General features: G+C 46.6%; 1 protein-coding gene across 1 annotated transcript; it reads left to right on the forward strand.

Annotated features, from left to right (window-relative positions):
- Nucleotides 1-3488: 3488 nt before the first annotated feature.
- EEF1E1 (eukaryotic translation elongation factor 1 epsilon 1) lies at nucleotides 3489-15325 on the forward strand. The gene is made up of 4 exons (XM_068120886.2): nucleotides 3489-3671; nucleotides 12891-13064; nucleotides 13246-13341; nucleotides 14784-15325. Exons 1-4 carry the CDS (start codon nucleotides 3501-3503, stop codon nucleotides 14913-14915), a joined length of 573 nt encoding a protein of 190 aa, XP_067976987.2. The 5' UTR covers nucleotides 3489-3500; the 3' UTR covers nucleotides 14916-15325.
- Nucleotides 15326-16414: the final 1089 nt, after the last annotated feature.

Below are 16414 nucleotides of genomic sequence, written 5' to 3' on the forward strand. Positions count from 1 at the left end.
AAGCAAAAAGGAAGAGCGACCAAAATTATTTACAAGCAATGGATGGAAAAAGCAGTCACACAGTGCATCGTTAGCTTATTCTACTCAATTTACTTAATCCCAAGACAACGAGTAGGACAGGACGTTCACACTTACACAGGGGATATTGCAGGCAGGTAGGGCTTGAGGTGGATTGCTTGAGAGGGAGGCAAGGCCGGAGGCAGCAGCTCTCAATTCCTCGCGGTTTTTGGCGGGAAAACCCTCCGTCGCGTATCCGCTGCTGTAGACGTCACGCGCTGGTTCGGCACACCTGCTCCTCTTCTTGTGGTGGAGCCGTCTCCCTCCTTTCAGCGCGTCTCTCCAAAGCTGGTTTCCTTGCCGAGTACCTCTCCTCTTTGGCTTGGAGCGTTTCGCATCTCACCGCTCCTCTTGGTGGCGCCTCTTCGCTCATCTCCCAGGTCATCTGGTAAAGCAGTCCCTTTCAGTCGCTTTTATCACCTCAGGCGGAATCAAGCCGCCGGCTGCGAGGGCACGCCTACCGGTTCGCTCACCGCGGTGCTGATTGGCCATGCGACCCTCTGGCTCACTCCTCCCCTCTATGACGAGGTGGAGACACGCCTTTCTTCTCCGAGATTAGCACATGGGCAATGGCGGCTTGCGGGATTGAACACAACTCCCACCCTTTTGAAAGGAACTTTGGAGAGCGGAGATGTTTGGGGAAATTGCAAGGGCCTATGCTTATTTTGTTTGATACAATGCAAAGTCAATCTAGTGGGAAACACATATTTAGCCTACATAGAATAAGGAAATACACTATTTAAAAAGATATATCGTGACCTGCGTGTAAGTTTCATGGAATTAACTAGGAGGACGGCTGCGACCATTATTTACATTACCAGGGTGTTACCATACTTTTGTAACGTTCACATTGTAACGTTTTCACATTCGTTACACTTCCTCCAAAATTGTTACACTTCTCAAAAACCGTTACACTTCTCAAATTCGTTACACACTTCTCAAAACCGTTACAATATATACATACATACATACATACATACATATATATATATATATACTATATATATATATATAATTGTATATATATTGAGTACGGATACAGAGTACGGCTCTTCCCTCTTAGCAAGGGGTGGTTAGTCCCTTGTCTTGTTAAGCTGACCGTCTCCGCTCCTAGCACTTGTAGCGCTATCCCGCGGGATGGAACGGATCAGGGTTATGGGCCCAGGGTTTATCCCGAATAGGGTGACACCGTCACAATTTCGGTCTTCGAGGCCGGCCGATAGGCACAGTGTGACCGGAAGGGACGAGGTTCTCCTGACCACGTGGCCCTTGACTTGGTTTGTCCGCACAATGTGGGCGCTTTCAGGATGAACTTTAGCCGGGGAGCATTTGGGCGCCCCAGTCTGATACTGCCGCCCACGCGCAGAACAACTTGTGAGTGCACGTGGGTCCCGGCGGTCCCACTGGCCTAGCGCTACCATGTTTAGACAGCGAACTCCGTCCCCGGGCACCGGCACCTACTCCCGGAAGTTTGAGAGATCAGCAGTGCCGGGCACGGTAGGACACCCGCAGAGCCCCGGCGGACCGGGGACGCGTGAGCCTACGTGTTAGCATGCTACGGCGGAATCAACGGCTTCGGCCACGGCCGGGCCGATACTCGGCCCGGTCACCCGGAAATGAACTGGTTCGACGCCCGCGCTAGAGAGGTCGCGGGCGACTGAGATGTATTAACAAATAATTAATTAATTTGAGACGTCCGATTTCTAGTGTTTGGAAATTTGGAAGAGCTTGACCCTAGCCTTTCCCTTGCGAGGGCAAGGAGGAACTTAACACTTGACACTTAAGCTTAGTTTGAAGTACACCCTGCCAGCGCTCCCGGTGGGACGGCAGGGCAACCAGAAGGGATGACGTTCTCCTGACCACGTGGCCCTCGATCTGGGAAGCGAGAGGCGTTCCATTAGTGGACGCGCCCCTCACGCCCGACTTTTGGGCGGCCCCGGCAGGCCGTTTGTTTTGACGTTCCGTGACAGGCCCCGCACCCCCACCTCCGGGCCGACCAGGCGACCGGAATGAATCCCGGTGTCCCGATCCGAACCTTCAGAGCGGGCCGGCTGGGGAGTGCCAAGCACCCCGTACCTGCACTTTCCGTCCCTGCGGTCCCAAATACCGGAACCACCCGAATACCACTTTATTCGACAAAATGAGGTGCGGCCTACAGCCTTAGAAATCTAACCCTATATAAGTCAATAGTCAATACCTCCAACGACACAGGCGCGCATTCGTGCCGCGTGACGTGGTGACGTCATCGCGCTTTCACCTTAAAAGATTTATTTGATATAAATTGATATTTTGATATAAGCCTTAGAAAACCAACCCTATAGAAGTCAAATGGTCCAAAAAAGGGTGATGGGAGGGTGATGGGAGGGTGATGGCAGGGTGATGGGAGGGTGATGGCAGGGTGATGGGAGGGTGATGGCAGGGTGATGGCATTTTATTTTCACCACTTCAAATCGACCGAATTTCACCAAATAAGATATCACACTCGCTGCACTGATGTCATTTTTACGGCAAAAGTGAAAACAGATTTTAATTTGGAAATAAAACGAAAGCGTGCACAATGGAATCATTCGTGCCGCGTGACACGGTGACGTCATCGCGTTTCCACCTTAAAAGACTTATTTGATATAAGTTAATCTTTTGATATAAGCCTTAGAAAACCAACCCTATAGAAGTCAGTACCTCCAACGACATAGGCGCGCATTCGTGCCGCGTGACGTCATCACACTTTCACCTCAAAAGACCCATTTGATATAAGTTAATATTCTGATATAAGCCTTAGAAAACCAACCCTATATAAGGCGAATACCTTTATCCGTCCGCCGTCCCTCCGCAGACTAGGGAGACAAGTACCACTCGAACTCCGGTTTGGATGGTCTAGTTAGTTTCCGAGCGGTTTTTAGCAACCCGAAGTTCGAGTCATTAGCCTTCACTAAACCATCCATCATCGTTTGGACCATCGGGATGCAATTCCTTCGGGCTTGGGTTGTCCGACTCGGACCTCTGGAGAACTCAAGACGCCGCGCGCGAGACCGAGGAGAGACCGTTGTTTTCCCATCGATGGGGAATCGCATGGCGAGTAAAGTTCGTTTTGTAAATGGATCCGAGTTTCCCACAGAGGGATCGTGAGTGGACTGAGATCACGTGATGACATCTACGATGACGAGGCCTTTGGAAAGTGTGGAAATAATTACGGTGATTGTGGAGTTTTGTTTAAATTTTATCAAAGCCGTTAATTGGCGAATTTCCTCTCGTACATTTGTGATGTGATGAGTGTCTCCGTGTTCCGTTAGCAAGCAGCTCGCTTTACCGCTCGCCAAGTGGCTTGAGCACTCAAACAAGCACTCCATTCGAAACCGTTGATAAGGAACGCCTCGCTTGGCAAGCGCTAGCTAGCTGCTTGGTAACTGAACACCGCGGGTTGCGGCTTTTCCCAGCGGAATCCAATGGGTGTGTTGATGAAGAAGAAGAATCTCGACTCGGGACTCGGGACTCGGGAGACACGTGAGTTGTTGATAGATCGGAGCCGGCGGATTGCGATGGCTGCGTTTGATGATGATCTTCGTGCTCTTGAGCGAATTCTTGGCTTGGAGAGTTGTGAGGGCAAAGACCGCAAGGTAGTCCAGTACAGTCGTTTTCTCATTTGCTATTGCATTGGTTGGCGTTGCTCATGTAGCTTTTCTCACAATCGTGTGCGGAGATGCCTGTTTATTTTATTCATTATTTTAAATGTGATCTTGTTATGATGGATGAAAATAAGCTGGAAATGAGACGAGGGCTTTTGTTATTATTATTTCTGAATATGTAATTCTGCTCATCCACCCAGGCTGAGGCACTGTACAGTGAAAGTAGAGGTGGGGGTGACGGTGTACAGTGTAAGGGCGGGGGGTACAGTGCAAGTATAGAGTGGCTGTACCGTGCAAGTGGAGGTGGGCTGTACAGTGCGAGTGCAGGGTGGCTGTACCGTGCAAGTGGAGGTGGGCTGTACAGTGCGAGTGCAGGGTGGCTGTACCGTGCAAGTGGAGGTGGGCTGTACAGTGCGAGTGCAGGGTGGCTGTACCGTGCAAGTGGAGGTGGGCTGTACAGTGCGAGTGCAGGGTGGCTGTACAGTGCGAGTGCAGGGTGGCTGTACAGTGCGAGTGCAGGGTGGCTGTACCGTGCAAGTGGAGGGTGGCTGTACAGTGCGAGTGCAGGGTGGCTGTACAGTGCGAGTGCAGGGTGGCTGTACAGTGCGAGTGCATGGTGGCTGTACAGTGCGAGTGCAGGGTGGCTGTACCGTGCAAGTGGAGGTGGGCTGTACAGTGCGAGTGCAGGGTGGCTGTACAGTGCGAGTGCAGGGTGGCTGTACCGTGCGAGTGGAGGTGGGCTGTACCGTGCAAGTGGAGGTGGGCTGTACAGTGCGAGTGCAGGGTGGCTGTACCGTGCGAGTGGAGGTGGGCTGTACAGTGCGAGTGCAGGGTGGCTGTACCGTGCGAGTGGAGGTGGGCTGTACCGTGCAAGTGGAGGTGGGCTGTACAGTGCGATTGCAGGGTGGCTGTACAGTGCACGCTGTATTGGTAGTCATTTTACAGATCTTGTGTTGTCTTCCTGTCTGTGAGCAGGATATCTCTAAATGTTATGGATGGATTCGGACGAAATTTGGTGGAGAGGTTGGAAGTGTGACAATGCCGAATGGACTAGATGTTGGTGAAGATCTGGATCCGGGTACTAGAATCTTTTAAGTGATTTTTCACCAATGAGAGATAGTGCCAAAAACGATATATAGCACAATATGTCAAAACGTTATACAAGGATTTGGACGGATATTGATGGACATTTTGGGTGTTTGACAAAGAAGAACTTTTTCAACTTTGGTGAAGATCGGAAATCCGGATCCGGATCAGAGAACTTGTTAATGTTAAGTCATTCTTCACCATTGAGAGATAGGGCTAAAATGATACACATACAGCAATATTTCTCAAAGATTTATGGACGGATTTGGGCGAAACTTGGTGGACCGGTTCGATTTTGGTGAAACTGTGTGACAAGGATGATTCGGTTCGATTTTGGTGAAGATCTGAATATGGATTCGGATGTGAGAATTATTACATTTTTAGTGATTCTTCACCATTGGCAGATCTGGCGAAAAGCGATATATAACCTGCTATTTTAAAAAGTTATGGACGAGTTATGACTAAACTTGGGGGATGAGTTGGTTAGGTGACAAGAACACGCCAATTAGATTTTGTTTCAGGTCCGAATCCAGATCCAGCCTATCAGGTGGATACAAAACGGAAACTGTTCTGCCTGGCAGAGGTATGTGCTCTACCGAGTACCGTTCTAGTTCAGACTTTGATCACCCGACTTAGTGTAATGATTGGAGTTTCCCCTCCAAGTCTGCAAGGTCAGCACAAAATCAAGTGTGATATGCCTCACCCATTCAGTGAACTTTCCAAAGCCCGGCTGAGTCATACCAAAGAAATAAAAGATGGTACGTGCTGCTTCCTTGCTTGACGCTCAGTATTTAAAAGGATTGAACATGCACAAACAACCATAGGTTGGCAATACTAGCGCAGGCTTTGATGGGTTTAATGTCCCCCACCTGCCCCCTGCGACCTGCGTTAAAGCCCCTTCTAAGGGAACGCATATTATATGGGTCCGCTGTTGGGTTTTCTCTTGTAAACCACAGAAACGTGAAGTGGACCATTTAGTTTTACAGTAGATGTGGTTGCTCACCTGTGGTAACATTGTCGTGTGCTTAAGCAGCCATATTCTAAATACCGACACGGCTATAACCTTAAGTGGCCTATTTAGTAAATAGCTCACTTATTTACTACATTGACTCCAGCCTGTTTGTGTGGATATATATGAATGATCGTTTTGAGGCCATTTTTCCCCGCTAAAGCGGGGGTTGGCCTTGCGGGCCCCATGACAATCATGGTTCCCTGTTTGAGGCAATGTTTTTTTTATGGCCGGATGCCCTTCCTGACGCCAACCCTTAGTCGCCTCTTACGATGCGCAGGGATATGGTGTACCTATTCTAAGCCGGGGTACACACCGTGAGCATTCATCCCAGCAAGCTGGTACTCAATTTGCCGACCTCGGAAGGATGACAGGCTGAGTCAACCCCCCTGGTGTTAATTCAGCGATCGACCGGGATTCGAACTCAGGATCCAAGGATCCCAAGCCGGCACCCTAACTGCTAAGCCAACACCAGGCTTTGTGTGGATATATATTGTTGTGGATATGAGAATTGTGTTTTTTTATTGTGTAGTACATTGTAAAATATCACCCTCCTTCCTCCAGTTGTGTATAAAGGTCAAAGTGCGTCCCGTAATTAGATCATAAACAATCACGTTAGCCAATCATAGATTTCCTCCTTGTTGGTAGTTTATTTCCTTATTCTATGTAGGTTAATAATAAGGGAAACATATGAAAATCTGTTAACTAAATTGTTACCAAAAAATTTCTTCACCAATATGTTTGTAAAGGTGTGTAATAACATGTGTTAAAATGTTGAAGGTCAACTCCCGTGAGAAACCCAGAAAAAAAGCTGTTGATTTTCGGGTACCGAAAAATTATTTTCAAGAATTTTTATTTTTTTAAATCGGCCCTTAAGTAACTTATGAGGGGTCAAATAAGGGTTTTTCATGATTCTGAGTTGATTGTTAACATTTATATTTCACCACAGACACTCCTTTGTGGAAAAATAATTTCTAAATATATCTCATTTTCTACTTTGCAGGACATGGAGTCTAGCAATATGGATGAAGACGTTACTCCACCTGTGCTCAATTGCTTCATCTGTGCACGCTCGGATACACCAGCTGAAAGGCTCATACAGGCAACTCCAAAGGGATACTCAACTTTATTGAAACAAGCAGAAACTGTCGAAAATGTTACTGTTGTGGAACGTATGAAGGAGGCTCAAAAGGAAGGAAAACTGAGGTACCACCAGAAGTGTAAAAATGATCTGTACAACAACTTTGTTGCAACCACCAATAAGTCAGCTCAAGCATCAAAGGCAGAGAAAGAGTCATCAAAGTTGAAGAGAAGACGCACTACTTGTGAGTTCAGTTCATCAACTGGCTGCAGTTCGAGAAGATCACAGTCAGTTGACCTCCTGTATAAGGATGTATGCATTCTTTGCAACCAACCAGCCCAGCTCTACAAAAATAATCCAGCACAAGCTAGAAAGAAATACAGTGCCAGATAATTTGACTGCAGATACACTGAAGGCAAGCTTGCTGAAGACAGCACGGAGTCGCGGGGATGACTGGGGCACTGAAGTCACTGGACGCCTGGAAGGGATCAACGACTTGGTAGCAGAAGAAACACTGTACCATTTGCGATGCAAACTTATGTTTGCGAGAGGTGACAGTTTGTCCAAGACTGATGAGGAAGGAAAAAGGAAGAGAGGACAGAGGAGTATTGATGAGGAGCGAGAGGCAGTTTTTATTGAATTCTGCGAATGGTTAGACTCAGAATTAGAGCATGGGGTAATGAACATGGACCAAGTCCATGAAAAGCTGCAGGAGTTTGATCAGTCACCAGAGAAGAGCCTTTCTTATTCAAAGCATTGGCTAAAGATAAAACTTCTAGAGAAATACGAAGACACCTTGTATTTCACAACACAGGAAAGAAGGGCAGATGTACTCTGTCTCAAAGATGGCACCGACAATATTCTGCGAGGGCATCATGCTAATCTTGACCATGGAGATGAGAAGACTCAGATCATAAAGACGGCACTCAAGTTCATATCCAATGATATTGCCTTGATTGATTTAGGTCCAAAGTCATACCCCACCACACACAGTATGACTGACATCGATAGTCAGCTGACACTTGTTCCTGCAAGCCTTCAGATGTTCTTGAGACCGATTGTCAAGACAGAAGAAAGAGTTGCCGTTTGGGGGCAGAATTTTATTAAGGCCTGTCGACCTCGGTCTGGAGTATTGCCACACCAAATGGGGCTTGCCATACAACTTGATCATAGATTTGGGTCAAAATGGATGCTCAACAAGTTCCACCGGCTGGGATACACTGAGTCTTACACGGAGACACAAAACTACAAATACTGCTTCCTTAATAGTAGGAGTGGAGATGATGTTCCAGATACTTCTGGCACTCTTGACACCATTGTGGAGGAAACCGATGAACAGATCAATGATGAGGTTGCGGTTGATGCTGCGCTTGAGGATCAATCAGTGATGACAGCCAAAGTGCCAGCCAGTGAAAGTGAATTGTCAAGTAATGATCAGGTGGTCTTTATGGAGGTTGGGGAAACAAACAATGCAGTCACTCAGTTTGTTGGAGACGATATAGATTTAAACATTGTCTCTATTCACGGAAACACTCCCTTTCACTCAATGGGTTGGATCGAAGTCACCTCTCCGGCACCACCTTTGCCAGATCCACAGACAACAGCAGCTTTCCTCCGGGTGAAGTTGAAGGCACTCGACAAAGCTAAGATCCTGAGAGGAACTGAAGTAAAGATTATTCCATTTACGAACAGGAAACAGATAGGAACGAACGCGATCATGTTTCTCCCCCTCGCTGAGCTTTCCTCCTCCCTGGCTCATGATCAGCCACTCCTCACTCCAGGTGACACACTCTGGGCAGCGGGGTGGGTGATCAAAGCCAACGATCCTGAGTTCCCACACTCCAACTGGAATGGCTGGATGAAGAGAATCCATGCTAATGATGCAAAGCAGAGCACACAGATCGAGTTCCTCCCAGTTATTGAAGGAGACCCTAATGACCTCAACACCACCACTTCACCACTTCAACACTCTGAAATTCGGTACAACATGTTCTCAAGGAAGGCAGCGGCAGGAGTGATCAAACCAGAGACTCTACCTCCAACAGAGGGTGCAGCTGCACAACATTCACTCCGTGCCTACCTGCAGACCCGGGACTGGATCCTTCTACAGAGCATGTCTCTGAACCCCAGTGAATATGGATGGACAATAGGTGTGCATGGGTATGAGCCAGTTCCAACACTGGACCCCACGGCTCCTGAGGAGCTATTGCAGTTCACGAGCTGTAATTGTCATGGAGATTGCAGCAACCGGCGATGCAGCTGCAAGAAGAATGGGGTCACGTGCATCTCGGCCTGTGGAGTCTGTAATGGCATTACATGCAGAAACTGCAGTCATGATGTTGTTGAGTCTGAAGAAGACATAGACAATGACTGTTGAAACTTCTGACATTGTGAATGAGAAATAACTCTTGAGTATTATATATGTATGTGAAATAAAAGCTACTTTGTGTGTAAATGTAAAAGTGAAAATATAAATGTTAACAATCAACTCAGAATCATGAAAAACCCTTATTTGACCCCTCATAAGTTACTTAAGGGCCGATTTAAAAAAAAAAAATTCTCGAAAATAATTTTTCGGTACCCGAATTCAACAGCTTTTTTTCTGGGTTTCCCACGGGAGTTGAACTTCAACATTTTAACACATGTTATTACACACCTTTACAAACATATTGGTGAAGAAATTTTTTGGTAACAATTTAGTTAACAGATTTGTGAAATATCTCATAAAATGCCCTTACTATAAGGCTGTGTCTTCCATTAATTGACACTCCCTTGCACCGAATTCAAATAGATAGATCCCCTTTCATTTTCATTCCCAAAGCCCCATTCCCAAAGCCTCTACTGCCAACTGCATTTGCCGCCATTACGGCGTGGTCAGCTCGGGGAAGAAGGGCGTGCCCGCCCATCGTCATCAAGGGTGGAGCCAGAGAGCCCGTGCCCACCAATCAGGGCCGAGGCGAGCTCACCGATGGGCGTGTCCTGGAGGCCGGCGGCTTGATCGCCCAAGGCGTTATATAAGCGCGCGCGGAAGCCTTTGAGATAAGTTCCAAGAAAGAGTTGCGCCAGAGACGGCAGATGAGTTCTGAGTTCTAAGAGTTGCGCTAGAGACGGCAGATGAGGCGAGATGAGCCCTCGGAGAGAGAAGGGAGACGCATCCTGAGGTGAGCCAGAGAAGCAACTTTGGCTCCACCAGCAGTTTTGGCTCCACCCGTAGTTTTGGCTCCACCAGCAGTTTTGGCTCCACCAGCAGTTTTGGCTCCACCAGCAGTTTTGGCTCCACCAGCAGTTTTGGCTCCACCAGCAGTTTTGGCTCCACCAGCAGTTTTGGCTCCACCAGCAGTTTGGCTCCACCAGCAGTTTGGCTCCACCAACAGTTTTGGCTCCACCAGCAGCTTTGGCTCCACAAGCAGCGTTGACTCCACCAGGCAGCTTCGACCCGTTACCCCGCGGGAACCAGATTGCGGTGGCATTGGTGGCCGTCGAGGTCCAGCCCGACGTCCCGTGCGGGATCAAGCCCGAACCATCTGCCCCAGCTGAACCTTCCCATTCCTCCTTCCAGTCATTCCTGCCTCCATTCCCCAGTCGTGTAAGTGTGATCGTAGTCTGTCTTTTGTCTTGTCCTTGGGTTTCTAAGTAAGACTATAATAGGTAAGCTAAGTTTCACTGTGTCCTTCTGGTCTGTCCCTCTTTCTGTCTTTATTTTCGTATCCTTCCTTCTCCTTGGTTTCTTTGGTCTTGTAAATAGTAGTAATAAATTATAGTCGTATTTCAAACCCTTTTTGTCTTCTTCTTCTTCACATCCTTGTCGTTTTGGTGATTTCCCAATTGAATACCGGTGGCACGATTTGGCCAACGTTTAAGGAATCGGGTCTAGTCTTGGTAAACGGCTCACGCCGCAGTTCGCTTCGCTCGGCGCAACATCCATTACGCTGCGGCCGTGAGCGGGGGGTGTTCCTTCGCGTACCGGGAAGCGCTGGTATTTAGGTCATAGGACTTGTGGGCCTAAAACCCTACCCAGCGCCGACCGGGCGTGGCGTCATACCCCCGGGACCACGTCGGTCAGTAACAGACGAGGGGACTAATCCCCCCTCAAAGGGGAACCATAGGCCGACGTTGGGTTCCGTAACAATATATATACAGTGCATATTTTAAAAAAAGGTAATCCGAATTCAAGGGGTTAATATGCAAAGGTTATTTATTTTGACAATTTACATGTGGTTTACTAATTAAGAGGAGATCCTCAGCTTTCCATTGATACCTTCCATGCATCATTGCTGTCACACATGACCGAGTACATGTTCATTGAAAATGACAAGTTCAAATCGCATTTTTACAAGTTTGGCTAATCGATGCAAGTCAGGATAATTGATGCAAAATGAACGTCAGATGTGAACTTTTCTCAGGAATGATTGGCCTTTATGCACCCACACCTTCAACATGTCCACCTCCCCTTTCAACACAAAGCTCACAGCGGCGGAGCATGCCCTGAACTGCTCGTCTCACCATAGCCGGGTCATTGCGCAAGGCATCCACTTCATGTCGAATACGGCCCTGCAATTCGTCAGGATCACGGGGAGGAGTTACGAACACCTTGTTCTTTAAATGTCCCCAAAGGAAATAATCACATGGTGTGAGGTCAGGTGATCTTGGCGGCCATTCCACTGCATGGTTGAGGGCGATGACTCGGTCTCCAAAGAGTTCCCTCAGTCGATCTCGGACAGCGATAAGACGATGTGCTGGGGCGCCGTCTTGCGCCCAACAGAGATATCTGAAGACACCACGAACCTGTCGCTCAAAGTTCTCCAGCTGCGGTAAAACTTCATCATTGATCATCTGCAGATACCTGTTACCATTGACATTCCTTTGAAAGAAAAATGGTCCGATCACCTGACCACTTCCACAAAGTCCCAACCAAACAGTCCACTTTTGTCGATTCATGTTGGTGTCAAAATTAGATTCCGGGGGTTGTCCTGTCGGTGCATATTCAAGAACATTATGGGTATTGACCTTGCCGTCCATGGCGAAAGCAGCTTTGTCGCCGATAACGAGATACTGCAGGAATTTGACATCTGCTTCGCAACGTGCTATCAACCATCTGGCAAGCACCAACCTCCTGGCAAAATCCCCTGGCGTAAGTTGATGCCGGATGTGAATCCGATGTGGATGTTGGTGGAGGTCCAGTCTTGTGATTCGGTTGAACATTGCCGAAGGCAATCCCGTCCCATTTCGTCTTGCGCTGGTATCCCGAGGATGCTCCAAAACTTGCTGCCTTACTGCTGCAATGTTCATTTTCGATCGCCCAGTGCGCCTCCTACCAGAATTCTCCTTGTTGCGGTTGAGGCTAGTGCCATGCTCTTGGTATTTTCTAACATTCGCCCAGATGGTTTTGGCTGCTGGATGCTCCCGTTCTGGGAAACATTCCCTGAACGCATCACGATTTCGCTGCAAATTTCGAGTTTGGTGAAAGGTTGCAACCACGAAGGTCCGCTGTTCAGTCGTAAGTTGAACCATCTTTTAAATGACTCAGACTGTCTCTAAACCCATACACTGTAGGCCCATCTTAAATACCCATCTGAAACAAAGGATGACGCAACCGACTATTACCAGACCAGCTTAACAATTTTATATAATCAACTTGGCAGTCGACAAGTAATGCGTAAATTTAAAACTGTCTTGCACCGATTAGCCAAACTTGTAAAAATGCGATTTAAACTTGTCATTTTCAATGAACATGCACTCGGTCATGTGTGACAGCAATGATGCATGAAAGGCATCAATGGAAAGCTGAGGATCTCCTCATAATTGGTAATCCACATGTAAATTGTCAGACTAAATAACCGTTGCATATTAACCCCTTGAATTCGAATTACCTTTTTTTTGATACGCACTGTATATGGAACCATCATAGCTCCCAACTGTCACCTCAATCACATTATCAATCTACATGGTACATTTTCCATTTGAAATTATCCACAGTATCTCCGTCATCATGTTTGCTTTCCGATTTAACGTGTGGATTTATTTATTTGGACAGACGGATTATCCGGGTCTGCTGAGTGGGGCATTTGAGGTTGCACGCCGGGCATCACGGCCTGACCTATTGGGTACGAACGTGGCTGATCGCGCGCTGGTGCACCAGTGGTTGGAGTACCGCTTGGTGCACCTGTCGTCACCAAGTTGCCGGGAAGGAAAACACAAAATGTTGCAGGTACCTGATGCTGCACATATTGTGGACTTTGTGCCAATCGCAAAGCAGTTTAAAATAATTAATTTCAATCTTCTTCTTCTATCTATCTTTTAAACTGAAAGGTATGCCGATACTGTTTTTCACATTCACGCGGATGGTACGATGTTCCTTTTCATGATTATTCCCGGTATCCCTCTTGTAGGAACTGAACAACTACCTGGCAGATCAAGTATACATGGTGGGCAATTACCTGACCTTGGCAGACATCCTGCTGTATTTTTGTCTTCATCCCATAATGGTGAGAGCAATATTAAGAGGAATTTTAGGGAGAAGAAAGAGGACCAGCATCCCAGAGGTAGATTGTGGGTTCCAATCTCACTGAAACAGCAGTATTAAGGATTTGGATTATAAACTTCACAAAACTACTCTCTTGCATGCTAATTACTGCTTTGTTGAAGGAATGTTGGTAAAATCAAACTAGAACGGCACTCGGTAGAGTGCATACCTCTGCCAGGCTGAACAGTTTACTTTTTTAGATCCCACTGATCGGCCGGATCTGGATTCGGACCTGAACCAAAATTGAATCGGCTTGTTCTCACCTAACCAACTCATCCACCAAGTTTAGTCATAACTCGTCCACAACCTTTTGAGACATCGTGCTATGTATCGGTTTTAGCCCTATCTCCCAATGGTGAAGAATCACTTAAGAAATTAAATAATCCTCATATCCAAATTCATATTTAAATCTTCACCAAAATTTAATCAATTCTTCCCTGTCACACACACAGCATTTCCACCAAGTTTCGTCCAAATCCGTCCATAACCTTTTGAGATATCCTGTCTCCCAATGGTGCAGATATCCTGTCTATGTATCGTTTTTGGCCCCATCTCCCAATGGTGAAGAATCACTGAAATAATTCTTCTAGCCGGATCCGAATCCAGATCTTCACCAAAATCTAATCATTTCGTCTTATTTACTACAGCCCCCTCTACTTTCACACATACACTACCTCGCTGCCAAATTTCGTCCGAATCAGTGCAAAACCTTTTGAGATACCTTGTTCACAGACAGACAGGGGTGAAAACATAACCTCCATCCACCTTTGGTTGTGAATATGCATCCATGCATGACGCAAAATGATCGAGAACCCAATGGCCCGATTGGGCTGAAATTTGCACATGTGGGTTCGGGCCGCAAAACAACCTTGCCTGCCGAATTGGAGGTGGGGCGTTGACCACTCATCCACCTGCCCTGAACTTCTGTTCATAGCACTTTTCAACCAAATATTTGAGGCTGACACTGATCACGATCACTGTCAAAATGAATGGGATTATAAATGGGAACTTGAACGTTTTCCCAGAAATTTTATCGAGTTGGATTGCTGAGTTATTGTCAGCAACTCTGCAGTATTGTAGTACCCAATTGTACACTACATACAATTCTTCCTGTCTTAGGTGGTGTGTGCACGTCACTCCTTGGTGACTTGTTTGTTGAAGTGACGTAATAATTTGTGCTAATAGTGGCTCACTGTTTTGAGTAAAGTGTGTGTTACAAATAATCCTCGTTTCCATGGATATTTTGGGCTGTTTTTCATATGTGATGGCACATTCTATGCCAGCTGTGTTTGCTCACATCTTTGGGTAACCATCAATACGATCCAGGATCAGACCTAACCATAAAAAATAAAATCCACAAAAAAACACAGCATTGATCATGTGACTTCTGCCATTGGTCCCAAGGTGGAAATGACCGTTCTGGAGCGCGAGGAACTAGACTGTCTCACCCGCTGGTTTGACCACATTCAGCACCAGCCTGAAGTGAGGCAGCATCTCCCGCCCGTTATCGTACCTCGCAACAAGCTGTACTCGTGACTTCTCCGCACCCAGTCCTTGGACTCCTAGGACCTGTACGTGGATGAGGGCAATGGATGTAGATCATCATTGAAAGGGTGTAAAAACATTCGGCTTGGACGTTTCAATATTTCGAATTATCAAGTGTAAAATATTCCACGCAGCTAATTGTGTCTTATTTTAAAGAGTTAACTTGATTTTATTTGGTCGGGATGTGGCGAACGATGTTTCCTGGATGTCATTCCATTTGCGTTGAACCTGCTCCTTTATTTATCAGATTATTTCATTCAGTGTGAAAGGAGAAAGGTGCACTCATTACCTGATTTGCAGCTTGTTGCATTTTCTTCCACGGCCAAAATCCATGATTGAGGCACATGATGCATTTTGATGTTTAATAAACGGCCGTTGCCCAGTGGCTTTCACAATCTTAATCACCCAACTTTTGCAATTGTTATTTTGTATGGCAAACCTTTATGGATAATTTTGTTAAATTTATTTTCTTTTGGACTGCACAAATTTACGATGTGAATAATCTTTATGCAGAGGTGGAATAACAGGAGGAGGGGGAGGAGGAGGAGGGGTGCAGTGGGTAAGTTATGGTAGAGATGATTATCCTTTTATGTTGGGAAATAAATGATTGAACATCTTTTGCTCATTATTTCCAAAACATCACGTGATGTTGAGCATTTGTTTTAGACAAGGTGCAACACACCCTGCCTCTGGTTGAATGCCAGCAGCTCGGCTTATTGTTCCATCTAGAAACGGTGTACTCATTCACACAATATCTTGCCGCCCGAAAAGGCCCTCAGATGAATATTTGTAGTAGGACCAGACCAGATAAGGATTCCACCACAAACTACACAGCTCAAGGTAGAGGATTACAACTGAAAGGTTCAGGTTCTCATTAATAGACTCAAGCTCTCCTTCATCTTCTGCCCATTCTGAAACAGGTGATCGACCTTCTAAACTTCTCGTTTGAAAGCGACTGTGAGGAACTAATCTCACGACATTGAACTTAAGCAACCTCTTCGTAGTCGGTGTATCTCAGCGCTGAGTCCGAATTACTTGGTTCAAAGTGAGAATATTTGTTCATTTTAACTACTGAAGCTCGGAATGTTAGAACCTGTTGCACAAATGCTTTAAACTCCTTTGTGTTGTGTGGAATACCTGGGTGAATGAAAGGTCTGGTTATATCACGGCTAAGGTGTGCAGCATTCATATTGGCGTGATTCGCAACACAATTTCCAGTCTGGGTCATCCGTACCATCAGGACTGTGGCATACAACCAGGGATCTTTCTTGTAGAGTGCAGTCCCAATCAAATTGAAGTATTTGCTCGTTCCCTCTGATATGCATCGGTGCTACTGTATCATGAAAGGTGACTTTATTCAGGCCCGTTACCTCTGCCACCGAAGGTGGATGGACGTTCTGTTTTACCCATCTGTCAGTCTGTGAACAGGATATCTCAAGCTATGGACGGAATTTGGTGGAGAGGTCGGATGTGTGACAAGGACGAATTGA

This window comes from Myxine glutinosa, chromosome 6 (assembly GCF_964187855.1).
Source record: "Myxine glutinosa chromosome 6, kmMyxGlut1.1, whole genome shotgun sequence".
Classification (NCBI taxonomy): domain Eukaryota; kingdom Metazoa; phylum Chordata; class Myxini; order Myxiniformes; family Myxinidae; genus Myxine; species Myxine glutinosa.

Excerpts from the sequence above, each read along its gene's own strand:
- EEF1E1 (XM_068120886.2), top strand. The coding sequence starts at position 3,501 with ATGGGTGTGTTGATGAAGAAGAAGAATCTCGACTCGGGACTCGGGACT. Across the intron at positions 13,065-13,245 it reads GAAAACACAAAATGTTGCAG|GAACTGAACAACTACCTGGC; the intron begins GTACCTGATGCT and ends TCCCTCTTGTAG. Across the intron at positions 13,342-14,783 it reads TTTGTCTTCATCCCATAATG|GTGGAAATGACCGTTCTGGA; the intron begins GTGAGAGCAATA and ends ATTGGTCCCAAG.